The following is a 12,937-nucleotide window of genomic DNA, read 5'->3' as shown; positions in this document are numbered from 1 at the left end:
CCCAACCCAGGAGCCCGGAGTACAGGGGAAGCTGCTGCCTCTCTTGGCTTCGGGTCCAGCTCAGAGTGTGGATGAGGACGGACGTCCTCCCCAAAAGCAGGCACAGAACAGGTGTGCAGCACGTACCTGTGGCCACTGCACAGAGGGACACCAACAAGCTCACCGAGTGTCCGGGCAAACAGCCTCGTGTTACTCTCCTCTCCAGAGTGCTTAACGTGAAGGTTCGTTACTGGGAAACATCCTCACAATAATGGCTCACACTGCTGCCTCCTGTTGAGCCACAGCCAGTGCCTGCAGGGGTCTCTGCTCTAGGGACCACTGCCTCCCATCTCCTCACCCACGCATCTGGCTGGATCTTCTTGAGAGCTTGCATGCACACTGGCACACCTATGCTGCTCCAGGTGGCACACCGCTGACACGTGAGCCCCCGTGACACCCATACGCCTGCTCCCATTCCAAACAGGGAGCCCGGGGAGACAGATAGAAGTGGAGCTCAGTCAGGAGGCAGAACGAGCTGTGCTGACCTCAGGGCACGGCCAGACAAGCATCCTGACCAGCAAACTACTTCTGCGCTGCTGGCCTGTTTAATCCCCTTCTCTCACGCTTTTCCGCGCCTGTTCTCCTCAGGCCACCTTGGTGTATGACTTTCCCCACATCAGTTCCTGCCCTGAGCAGCCCTCCATAAGCTCTGCACAATTCTGCAGTGCTCTTCCCTTTGCATTCCACGTCTCAGGTCTCTGGCAGAGTCCTGAGGATGCTTGGGCTTTGGCTCCTCGGGGTGGGTTTTGTGGCTCTACTGGGACAGCGTGCTGCTTCTGCTGAGTCCCTGTTCTGAGTCTGCCTGCCTTTGAGTCCCCGTGCTCCTCTGATGGGCTGGTGGCTGCTGGGAGCCAATGGGGCAGGGTATCATTGGGGTTTTGCTCCCGCCAGTGTCTCTCTGTGCTCTTCCGTGAGCAGGCAAAGGAGCTTTTATTACGTAGCACAGCGTGCAGAGCTCTTTGCACTGATGCAGACAGAGAAAGTGGGTGCAGGTCTGCTTGGAGGTTACCCAGCACTACACAAATGGGGACACGGGAACACACACCCAGTGTGTCAGCAGTTCCTCTCCTTCTCTGACACCAGTCTTTGCTGTAAAAAAAATGTCCTGTTCTCTATTTAAACTCCGCTGCTTCTGTCTGCAGCCCTTTATTTAGCACTGGGTTGGGCAGGAAAGGAAGAGTTGCCTACTGAAAGGTATTGATTTTTTTCTGTTTTGTGCCTTTCTGGTTTTGCTTTTTCATACTCCCTAATTAGCTGGAGTATTTCTGCACTGCAGTTCCTTCTGCCTTTACCTCTGATGCTCTTTATGCCCCTACCCCGGGAGCTGCCCTTCTCCCAGATCAACACCCGCAGAGCCGGTGACTGTTTTTCACTTCTGCCGATGCAGAAGCTCACCTCGGCACCATTCAGCATCAGTTCAGTACTGCTTTGTGGCTACCGAACTTCACCAAACACTGAACTGAACTTCACCAAAGGCAAGATTTGGGCCTGCCATCCGTGACTGAAATAACATTAAGCAGTGCCCTAGAGCAAGCCCTGCAAGGCCAGCATCAACTGCTGATTCATGCAGCTTTCCTAGACAGCTCACATCGCACCCCTATTCTTACCAGTACTGATGGGCAGTGTTTGCAGAGCAGTCTACACAAAGGAGCAGAATCTTAATTGAAAAACAAGTTAGGCCGTGGTTGTCTGCCTTGAGAATGAAAAGCAGAATCCACTAACCAGAGGAATCAGAACTCCATGCAAAACGGCCAGATGTATCGGATCTGGCGTGCTGTGGAGCTGACCGTGGAGATCTCTCCTCTCTGGTTATCTACAGTTTTGCAAAGCTGAAGAAGAGAACTTCAGCACAGCTTCGCCCCTCGGCCCTCTGAGTGTGAGCAGGCACATTGCTGCCCAGCCCTGTTCTGTAATGACGCTTGGTCCGTCAGAGACGGACCCCCAAACCCCACTATGCAGACACCCTTCACCAAGCTATTTTCCGAGGAAACAATTTCAGATCACTCAGCAAGGGATACACAGGTGGAGCCTTGAAGCAGAAACGTTCCAACACGTGAGAGCCAAATGGCATGGCCTACAACCTGCCCTTGAGACTTCTCACTTTCTTCTTACGTATTTAGCAACACGTCTCAAGGACAGAGAGCTCAGCAGGGAACCCCCATATTTTACATCTTGCAAAAGAGGAGAACGTGGCAGGAGAGAACATTTCTGCTAATGATGCACACGGGCAGAAAGTATTTCTCCAGAGGGCTCAAATTCACCCAAGCTGCAGATGTACAGCACCATATTCTGGCACTCTTCAGAGGATCAGAATAGGAGCCTGGCAGACTGTCTGACCTCACCTGTCCTGTTGGAGGCAGATTTGAGCCTGGCTGCCAGGTTGTGGTGATAGCTTCGCTCCTGCCTGGGCCTGGCTGCTTGAAGATGGAGCAGAGACACACAGGGGGGTGTTCCCTCCAACAGGACATAGGGATAGAGGGAGATACAGCCTGGAGGGGACCAGGGAGCTGGGTGAGGGCATAACACTGCTGTGAAGTGAGAGGCTCCCAACCCAAGGTGCCCTGCTTGAGTGTTTGCCGCTGCCTCTTTGCAATGCATGTCTCTCTGGACCACACTGTATCTTTCCACTGCGCCCACGGTGATGCAGAGTTGAGGTGAAGGCACGAGTCCTCCCATGCTGGCATTGGTCTGCTCTCCTTAGCTGTACTATTCGGGTTTATGCTGCTCTAGAAGCAGTTCAGGTGTTCTCTTCCCCCCTGTGTTATGCGCTCAGTTTACATAATGCCCAGAGCACCCTGTGGGTTTGAGCACTGCTTTATTTATTGTTACTTGGTCTGAAGAAAATAATACCTCTCCCACAGTTCTGACGTCAGCAAAGGATGCAGCTCTCCCCAGCAGCACTGTGCTGAGTGCACTCCTGCACGAGAATGTACGCAGTCTCCTCCTTTGTCCTTAACGGAGGTCACTACAATAGGGTTTCTGAAGTCTCCGTTTCCTCACTTAAGCTCTTTAGCATTCTGCTTCCCCTTCAGATTAGCTGCTCAGTTGACAGCCCTGCTACAGCAGCATTAAAAGGAGTCGTGCAGTCTGCATTTTGGATTCTGTCATTCAATGAAGCTATCCACGCTGAGAAATCTTCCACCTTGTACAGCCACCAAAAGGGTCGTGCTGGACAGATGTGTTTGGCACCGCTGACTCTCCCGGACCTACAAAGCCAACATGGGCTGCAGTTCATACCAGACCTTCTGGCTGGAGTTAGTTGAAAGGGAGACCCAGCCTGCAGCACATGAACCTGCCTGGGCCAGCATCACTGAGATGCTCTTCTGCTTTATTCAAGCCTAGCTTAGACACTGGGATCTTCTCCTGTGCCTGTGCAGTACCACATGCAGAAGATGCATACTGTAGCTTAACACTGGTAAGTAGCTAGGAATCACACGGCTGCTCTCTCACTTTTTCTCCCTCAACAAATCAAAGAACATAAAATACAACATAAAAAAAAACCTTGTGGGTTGAGATGAGGATGGGAAGACTTCTCACCCATTACTGTTGCAAGCAAAACAGACTCAGCATAGGGAGATTGGTGTGGTTTATCACCAACTAATAGCAGACAAGAGCAGCGAGAGCAAAAAGCAAACAAAAGCTGCCTTCCCCTCATCCTCTCTCTTCTACCACCTGGTCTTGAGTGGTGCAGGGGAATGGGGCCGTGGTCAATCCACTGTGCAGCATGGGTATCACCTTCTGGCAACCCAGCCTCCAGGTATTGGTAATGCTGCTGGGTTTAACCACCTGGCCAGATGGTTCTCCCCGTGTCCTCCTGGTGTCCTAGGACTTGGGTCTCGATAACACTGATGACTTTTGTCACCATGCCCACGGGAGTCTGTAACCACAGAGCCACTATTTGTAACCAGTAAATCTTACAAGGCACGAGTGTCCAACCTTCTGTTTTGCCTGGATCGCACTGAGTGAACTGGAATTGACTTGGGCCACAAACACAGAGGCTGCTCTGAAAGCAGGGCGTGCTCTACAGACTCTACCTGGCAATTCCCAGGTATTGCATTTACGTTGACTGAAAACAGAAACGTAAGTATACAAAAACAAAAGAGATTTTTTTGCAGCAACCTTGAAACCAGTTCTCAAAGTCCTTTATCCTTTATGGGTCCAGACTGAACGTGCATGGTTGGAGAGAGGACATGGCCATACACCAAACTGAGAAGCAGGGAGGAGTACGTGTGTGTGAGGGGGAACTGTTCCTTCAGTTTGAATTGGCAGATGCATTCTTTTTTATCCTTCAGGCTGGCTTGGTGGAACCCAGAAAGCATATCTTTGCACAGTCAGACTGACTGTGTGGAGCCCACAGAGACAGATTATAGAGAGGCAAACTGAAATGTACTGTCTAGATGGAGAAATTATTTTTGTTTGCACAAAGGCAAACACAGCCATTAGTGTACATATCAGTATTGATTCTTCTGATGGGGTGAAAGGGTCAACACGGTAGGTAGCACCAAGGCTCCAGCATTATCTACCTCACCTCCCTCCTGTTCTTCTGCAAGACTTCCCCTGTGCCTCAAAAACCCCTTTGGTATGCACCAGTGACAAACACTGTGGTCTGATTCCAGTAGTGGAGGTTTGTGGTACTTTTCTACCTTGTTGGCATACGTTCAAGCAAGTAGAGAAAACTGATATTCCCTGAAGGGAAAGGAATGCTGTCCTTTCAGGTGGCTGATGATCCCTCTCTAGGATGTGGGTGCAACTCTGGTGAAACACTGCAGAACAGGATATGAAGATCCCCTTCACAAAACATATTCATCACGGAAAAACAACCGCCTCAATGAGTTTCTTCCTTCTCCCCCACGAAAACAACTGAGGTCTCAGAAAGAGTAGCTGGGACAGATTTTATTTCTGAGAACTGTTTCTTGCCTGCTTTCTTTGCTAGCTGTGTCTTACCCCAGCGCCAGTGCTTGAGCTGTATGAGAGGGGTAGGAAATCCAGATTGTCGCAAGCATCTCCTAAATCAGATCCTTGGGCAGCACTGCTGGGACAATCCCTCTTCCCTGGCATCCCACCAACAGCTCTGCCCTGCCATTTTCACTTGATGTCTCTGTCCCAGGGCTTGTGCAGCTTGTTTGCACCTGTGTACAATCCTAGAGACGCAGAACTTCCCAAGGTGGAAGAGACCTCATTGTGGTCTTCCAGTACTTAAAGAGTGCCTACAGGAAAGAGGAGGATAGAGTTTTTTTTTTTTATCAGGAAGTGTAATGATAGAACAAAGGTTAAGGGCTTTAAACTGAAAGAGGGTAGGTTTAACTATGATTAAGCATGCTCAGTTCTTAGACCCCAGGCCAGCACACAGCCCAGCAGAGCTCACGGTGCAGCTGCCCATGACCAGCACCATCATGGCAGCAGTTCTTCTTGCCTGCCCCTTGGGTAAGGCACACGTCACCTCTGAGAAGCTTCCTTAAACCCCAGGATGGTAAGGAGAAAGCTCTTTCCTCTCCAAATCTTCTAGGCCTAAAATAAGGATGCCCCTCCAAGCTGTAATAGGGCACGAGCATCCAACCTTCTGGCTCACCTGAGTCACATCGAGGTTAAGAAGAGGAATTTCCTAGGACCAAAACAGTAAACGACTGGGATGCAGGATCTCATTCTTGGGAAGCTGAGGCATCAGTCTGGTTCAATGGCAGCAGTTGCACTTCTGGGCAAGTTCCCAAGGTGTTTGTTGGAGACTTTTGATGCAGTTCCACTCCTGTTGCACTTGGTTCTTTCAGGTTAGCTGTTCACAAACATCATACGTAGCGCTGAAAAGCAACAGTGTGAACAAGACGTGATTGTGAAGCGAGGGCCATTTCTCTCTGGTAAGGGAGGTCTCATAAAAGTCTGGCAAAGAGGAGTGATCCATTTTTTGAGTTGAATATCCAGTGGCAGCTCTATAGAACCTACTTGAAAACGTGCAGGTAATGTGTTTATGTTGGCTGAAAATGGAGTTGCAAATATACAAAAAAAACCCCCAAACAACGGATGGTCTTTTTTTGGCAATCTTGAAACCAGTTCTCAAGTTCCTTTATCAAAATGGAAAGCACTGCCACGTATTTTTTGCAGCTCGCAGGGCCGTGTTTAGGCAATGTCTCAGAATGTGTTGCAAGGCAAAGAGGCTTGCGGTTCATTACATTGATCCCAATCCCTTTGAATTAAGACTGGGAACAGAGTCAAGGTTTTGACTGAGCAAGAGTGTACCTTTATTTTTTAAAAGATGGGCGAGAAAGAGGGGAAAAAAAGAAAAGAGAAGGAGATGGAAAACAAAGGAAAGAATAGCAAGTCACACTAGCGGATCCCATGATGTCCTGAGGGTCCATCCTCCTCCATCTGGGGTGGTCGAGGGTGTGTTGAGTATCACATACCGTGCACATGCTGTACCAGCTGTGCCTCTCCAATCACATGGCGTTTGTGGATGGTCATGGCTGGGGGACATGGGGGGTACCCAAGAACACCTTAAGCACGACGACTAACTCCTGGGTTCTCCATTGCACTTGGGCACAACACGTGTTTGCTTTGCACCTCTCACAAGAGTGAGACAGTACAGTTTTTGCCCTGATGCCTTCACAAGGTTGTTAACTGGTTGTCACATCCAGTTAGCTGCGTGTCTGTGTAAACCAATTAGAAAGAGAGCGAGAATGGGAAACAAACAGGAGCTGGAAGCCACGATGCTATTAGAAAAGCATGATGTAGTTGCCAGCACTGAACCCCGGTGGGATGATTCCCCAGACTGGAATGTGGCTATCAATGGCTACAAGCTCTTCAGAAGGATAAGTCGAGGAAGGAGGGGAGGAGGTCAAGGAACAGAATGTGAAGAGACGTCCCTTAAGAAAGGCCATGAACAAGACAAGGTGAGAGTTAGAGACCAAGGCAACAAAGGAAGCCTCGTGGTTGGTGCCTGCTACAGGCCACCCAATCAAGAAGAGTCTGCTAATGAGGCCTTCTTCCTGTGGATATAGGAAGCATCACAATCACAGTCTCTTGTCCCACTGGGGGATTTCAACTACCCTGACGTCTGCTGGAAAAGTAGCATGGCAGGCTGCATGCAATCCAGGAGGCTCCTGGAATGCATTGAGGATAACTTTCTGAGTCAAGTCATATAGATGGTCCCACCAGGAGGAATGGAATACGAGACCTGCTGCTGAGCAGTGCAAGGGTAATGGTTGGTGATATCAGGACTGGAGACTGCTTGGGCAGCAGTGACCGTGCAACGCTGGAGTTCACACTCCTGAAGGATATAGGACAAAGAGTAAAATCAGGATGCTAAATTTTAGGGAAGCCAACTTCCAGCTCTTCAGGGAGTTAGACAACAAAATCACCTGGGAAACTGTCCTCAAGGACAGTGGAGAAGAGCAGAACTGGCAGATCTTTCAGGAAAACTTTTCTTAGGGTGCAAGTGCTGTCCATCCTCAAGTGCAGGAAGTCAGGAAAGGAAGACGAGAGAGCATGGCTGAGCTGGGACCTGCTGGAGAGCAAAAGAAAATGCACAGGCAGTAGAAGCAGGGACAGGTAATGTGGGAGGAGTACAGGGATGCTGCTGGGCTGGGTAGGGATGGGGTCAGAAAGGCCAAGGCCCAACTGGAACTGGACTTGGCGAGGGGTGTAAATAACAGTAAGAAAGGCTTCTGTAGGTACATCAGCCGGAAAAGGAAAGTCCAAGAGGGTGCACCCCCCTTAGTAAGTGATACAGACAGGCTAGTAACTGCTGACAAGGTAAAGGTACTCAAAAATGTTTTGCCTGTCTTCACTGGCAACTGCTCTTCACACATTCTTTGAGTGGATGGGTTTGAAGGTGGGGGCTGGGGGAACGAAGTTCCTCCCACAGAAAATCAGCTTTGTGATCACGTGGGGAACCTGAGCATCCTGATGAGATACATCCAAGTCCTGAGGGAATTGGCTGATGTAGTCACCGAGCTACTCTTGATGACATTTGAACATTCATGGTGGTCAAATGAAGACTGATGACTGGAAAAAAAGGCAGTGTCGCACCCATTTTTAAGAAGGGTAGGAAGGACAACCCAGGGAACTACTGACCTGCCTGCTTCACCTCTGTGCTGGGAAAGATCATGGAACAGATGCTCCTGGAGGTTCTGCTAAGGCACACAAAATAGAGCAGAGGGGGTACAGAAGGACCAGCATGGCGTCACCAAGGGCAAGTCTTGCCTGACCAACCTAGTTGCCTTCTATCATGGTGTGACTGCATCAATAGATGACGGAAGGGACACTGACATCATCTATCCGGACTTCAGTAAGGCCTTTTACGTGGTCCCCAAAATATCCTTCTCTCCAAGTTGGAAAGATATGCATTTGATGGCTGGACTGTTCAATGGACAAAAACCTGGCTGTGGGACTGAACTCAGAGAGCAGTGGTCAATGGCTCAATGTCTGGATGGAGATCAGCGATGAGCGGTGTCCCCCAGAGGTCAGTGGTGGGACCAGTGCCCTTTAATACCTTCATCAGTGACATCAACAGTGAAACTGAGTGCACCCTCAAGCTTGGGGATGCCGAGCTATGTTGTGCAGTTGACATGCTTGAAGGACAGGATGCCAACCAGAGAGACCTAGACAGGCTGAGCAGTGGGCCCAGGAAAACCTCAAGAGGGATGATGATCAGAGGAGCGAACCAGGCCAGGAATTTTTCTAGTAATGTCCCCGACCAAAGCCCCAGAGCAGCAGCACACTTCCCTACTAGAAGGGTGTGGCCAACAAATCGGGCCCTTCATTTCCCTCAGAAGGGAGTCACCTGCAAGAATTACCTCTCTTTGCATAAAAGCAGCCCCTAGCTTTAAGCAACACCGCCATGAGTTGCTCTTGCCTATTACGGTAACTTTAAACAAACCCTTGCTTGGGAAGTTGCCTGATTCTACATAACCTCTTCCTCTGGATACTGCACACAAACGGCAGTAAGAGTTGCTTTCTTGCTTTTCTTTGTTTTCAGTCTTGAACCCTTTACCAAGATAAGCCTACAACCAGTCTGCATCAAGGCAAGTCAAATGCTGAGGTCTCCTCAAGTTTTGACCCCTAAGAGGGGCTCTTCCCATCATTAGGGCTTGCCCCGAGACAGAGCACAAAGAAAAATTCTGTTAATGAGAACTTAAAATTAGAGATTTTCTTCCTACTGTCAATAGCTATAAAATGAGCTGAGAAATTCTATCTACAGAATATCCCAGGCTCCGAGCTTCTCTAAGACTTACTCTCTACTGCTGCTACCTGTCTTGCCATCCAGACCGTCTGCTCGACACACACACTTCTGGTTGGAAGATGAGAAACTGTTTCTCCAAGGCTGGAGGCACACCACCACAGTAGTGTATCTTTACATTAGCAGGAGTGCCACAGAAGTGAAGAGGCAACAGACAGCAGTCATCAGTCAGGTTGCAGTGACATCCATTCAGCCTCCTGCTGCATCTCAGTCCTCCCTGGAGGCAGCTGAGTAAAGCAACTGCCTGTCTGCAGAAGATCAAGAAAAATACCTATTTATTTTCTCCAATTTTAATAAGCAGATGGCTTCATCTCTCATCTTCCTGAAAGAAACTTCCCTAGAACAGTCTTTAAGAGCTCCTAAAAGCCAACTCAAACCCACTCTTAACAAGTACGTTTCTTCAGGATGTGAGGTATGCAGCACTGCTCACAGGTCAGCTGTTTATCCCTGAAAAGCATTCACAAATGGACAAAATGCCTACCATGTACATGATTTTAAAGATTTAGTAGGGAGACTGGCATGCTAGAAACTTTTCCACAGAAAGCTTTGGCACTGTAATATTTCTGCTGTGCTTCCTACCATAACTGCACCCTGCCAATCCAGACCATGAAGGTAATAGACTTCACCAAAGCAACCACCCAGCACATGAAGAACAAGCAGTGCTTCCACTACGGGCACATGCAGGCACTCTTAACACTAGGAGAAAATGGTTTAAAAGAATTAAGTACAAGTTTCAGAAACAGCTGGATATCTCTGCATGTCTGATTTAAGGAAATAAAATCTTAAATACGTCCCTTCAGACTTACACAGAGAAGTAACTCAAAATACATGAAAATACAGCTCCTACTGTTGCAAGTCAGGTCCATCTAAGGCCACTGCATAACAGTAAGCATCAGCCCTAGAGCTGACAAACTCTTTCAGAGAGGAAAACTACAATCCTCTTTGCAAAGCAAGCTCACCAATTTTTTTTTGCATCAGCACAACAGTAGAGGTTAGAATACTGCATGCAACCCCTGCAGAAAGTAACACTCCTTCTGAACAACTAGTACATGGCAATCTGTAATCGTGACAAGAGCTAGATTCAGCATACGACAGGCATTATGAAAATCTGCTGTGTCTAAAATCCTGTTAATAGTTCACAGATTACAGTAGTACAGCCTTGCTCATGCTTTACATTGCATAAATGCAATATCCACGAGGCTCTAATCGAATGGCAAACTAGCACAGACCTGCTGGACAATCCTGAGCCAACCCTTTCTCCTTTTATTTCTGAGTCTTGACTACACTTTTGCTTCACATGCGAGTAGCTACATGTTAAGAAACTAGAAAAATATATAACTGTCTCGCTCGTCTTTCTCATTTTCCCTTGCTTTTCTTCAATACACACTGATACTGAGGGTGGAGAGTGTAAGCCTTAGAAAGCCAGGAAAATATTACCAAAGAACCTCTACTTTAACTGACAATTAGCAGAAATAAGTCAGCACCAGAGTTGTTCGTTATGTGACAGAACTGCTCTCCCATTTATTTAAAATCAAACTCCCTCTGCACAGGATTTTACAGACAGGTTCAGTAACATTGACAGCCATAGCACGCGGCGGTTTAGAGGCAGGTGCACAACAGAGCAATGTGCTAGCACTTCAGGCTTCAAACCCAAAGATGAACACTTTATAAAAGAGTACCAGAAACGTTCCACCGTAACTCCATGCTCCGGAGTGCTCTGTGAGCACCTGCACAGAAAACAGTCACCTGCCCCACACCTCCCAATGTGCTATCACTCTCTGGTCGAATACACCCACACGGCCATTTTAAGGAACATTTAGGATGGGATGCCCGCCTCTGGAACAGCGTTTAACTAACAACAAACGGAAAGCAGTTCGCTGCGCGTTTTCAGAAGCCGAGTCTTCTGTGCAGCTCGCAAAGAGCTCATACGCTGTCCAGCTTCTTCAGGATGAAGGGAGCTGAAAAGAGAAAGCAGCACAGCATGAACCAGCCGGCGGTGAACCCGGAGCCCTCCCGACAGCCGGACTGGGAGGCTCCGGCCCCAAAACCCCGAAGGGCTCGGGCACAGCCGGCCGGGCCTGGCTCCGGGAGCAGCGCCTCTCCCCACAACACGGGACCCCGCCGGCAGCCGGCCCGGCGCAGGCCGCAGGCCGCAGCCGCGCGCACTCACTGATCCGCAGCAACGCCACGTAGATGAAGAAGTTGCGGACAGAGGTGAGGACGTCGCGACGCATCTTCCGCCTCAGCTCCTCCGGGTCCATCTTGGGCCCCAGCCCCTCGATGCGGAACATGCTGCTCCACGCACGGCCCGCCGCGCTGCCCCGGCTGCCGAGCGCGGCCGGAAGCGGAAGAGGGGAAACGCGCGTGCGCAAAAGGAAGGGGAAGCCGCAGCCCGCGGTTGGGACAGCGCGTCACCGGAAGGTGGGGAGGCGCATGCGCACGAGGAGCGGCGCAGCTGAGGCCTACAACGAGGCGGGCGCAGCACCGGAAGACGTGCTGTGTTTGCGCATGCGCACTCTCCAATGGCGGGCGCCATTTTCTGAGGGCGCCCCGCTGCTGCGTTCTGTGGCAGGGCAGCAGCGCGGGAAGGCGTGGGCTTTGCAGCCTTCAGCTGAAATCAGCACGGTGGGCACTCACTGTAATGACCGAGCTGAGGCTGTAAGCCCGGGCTGAGAGGCCACGAGCTTCCAAACGGGCTTCCAGATGAGCAGAACAGCTGCTCAGACCGCTGGCTGTGGGGAGCTCCACAATGTGGGAGTCCCTCAGAGGCTGGAGGGTGGGGGCGGGTGCCATGGGTGCTACGATGCCCACCTGGATGAATTTTTCCTGCAAGCGGACAGGTTGCTTGAGGAGATCACCAGGCAGGGTAGTATTTAGGAAACATGGGGAGGCTGATGCTTAGCATGGTGTAGTGACGCAGGCAGAGCTATGGCCCTGCCATAAGTACCTGCAAGGCAAAGAAGATAAGCTAGTTCCCAACCCTGAGAAGGCAGGCCACAGTAACACACCAGATGAGGGCAAATGGATCCTCATCTATGCTCAGAATAGGAGGAGGAGTCACTCCCTTCCCCCTGAAGTGCCTCTGAGCAACAGCTATGAGGCTGTGGGGTGAGAAAGACACAAGAGGAGGGTGTGTGGGTAGCAGTCCAGACCCAGCAAGTTACAGCTGTGTTCACTTGGTCCAGCCAAGGACCCATGCCACTGGTTCTAAACCACTGTCAGCAGAAAAAAGGCTAAAGGTGTTAGCAACTGGAGGCTAATTGCTGAGAGGCATCAAGGCAGCCATCTGCCACCTGGATGATCTCTCCAGATAGGTTTGCTGTCTGCCAGGCATCTGCATTCATGAAGAGAATTCAAGAATAGACCATGGGGGTCTGATAAAGACAGACAACTACTGTCCACTCCTCCTCCTTCAAGATGAGTCGCATGAGACTGCAACAAGGAGGTGACAAAATCTGAACAGAGATGAATAGTGTTCTCCTTGACCTTCCTGCTGGGCAATTTGTGACCCAGGAAGGAGGAGGCAAACCCAGCAGGTGAATGGCTGGTGGCATAATAGAGTCATAGACCCATTAGGGTCAGAAAAGACCTCTAAGATGATCAAATCCAACCATCAGTGCATCCCCACTGTGCCCACTAACCACATCTTTCAGTGCCACATCCATGTGT

General features: G+C 49.9%; 1 protein-coding gene and 1 non-coding gene across 2 annotated transcripts; one reads left to right on the top strand and one right to left on the bottom strand.

The window, feature by feature from the left end:
• Nucleotides 1-10,760: 10,760 nt before the first annotated feature.
• On the bottom strand, nucleotides 10,761-11,615 carry TOMM5 (translocase of outer mitochondrial membrane 5). Its single transcript, XM_430449.7, has 2 exons — nucleotides 11,439-11,615; nucleotides 10,761-11,226 (listed from the first exon to the last, which is right to left on the bottom strand). Exons 1-2 carry the CDS (start codon nucleotides 11,557-11,559, stop codon nucleotides 11,192-11,194), a joined length of 156 nt encoding a protein of 51 aa, XP_430449.2. The 5' UTR covers nucleotides 11,560-11,615; the 3' UTR covers nucleotides 10,761-11,191.
• Nucleotides 11,616-12,169: 554 nt separating this feature from the next.
• Nucleotides 12,170-12,226, top strand: MIR7483 (microRNA 7483). Its single transcript, NR_105653.1, has one exon. It is a non-coding gene; the product is annotated as a microRNA 7483 (primary transcript).
• The last annotated feature ends 711 nt before the right edge of the window (nucleotides 12,227-12,937 follow it).

Source organism: Gallus gallus, chromosome Z (genome assembly GCF_016699485.2).
Source record: "Gallus gallus isolate bGalGal1 chromosome Z, bGalGal1.mat.broiler.GRCg7b, whole genome shotgun sequence".
In the NCBI taxonomy this organism is placed as follows: Eukaryota; Metazoa; Chordata; class Aves; order Galliformes; family Phasianidae; genus Gallus; species Gallus gallus.
This window is presented reverse-complemented; position numbering and strand designations above follow the sequence as displayed.

What these genes read in the sequence shown, in the direction of transcription:
- TOMM5 (XM_430449.7), bottom strand. Translation starts at nt 11,559, where the DNA reads ATGTTCCGCATCGAGGGGCTGGGGCCCAAGATGGACCCGGAGGAGCTG. An exon ending in CGTGGCGTTGCTGCGGATCA is followed by an intron (nt 11,227 to 11,438) that starts GTGAGTGCGCGC and finishes TTCTCTTTTCAG; the next exon opens with CTCCCTTCATCCTGAAGAAG.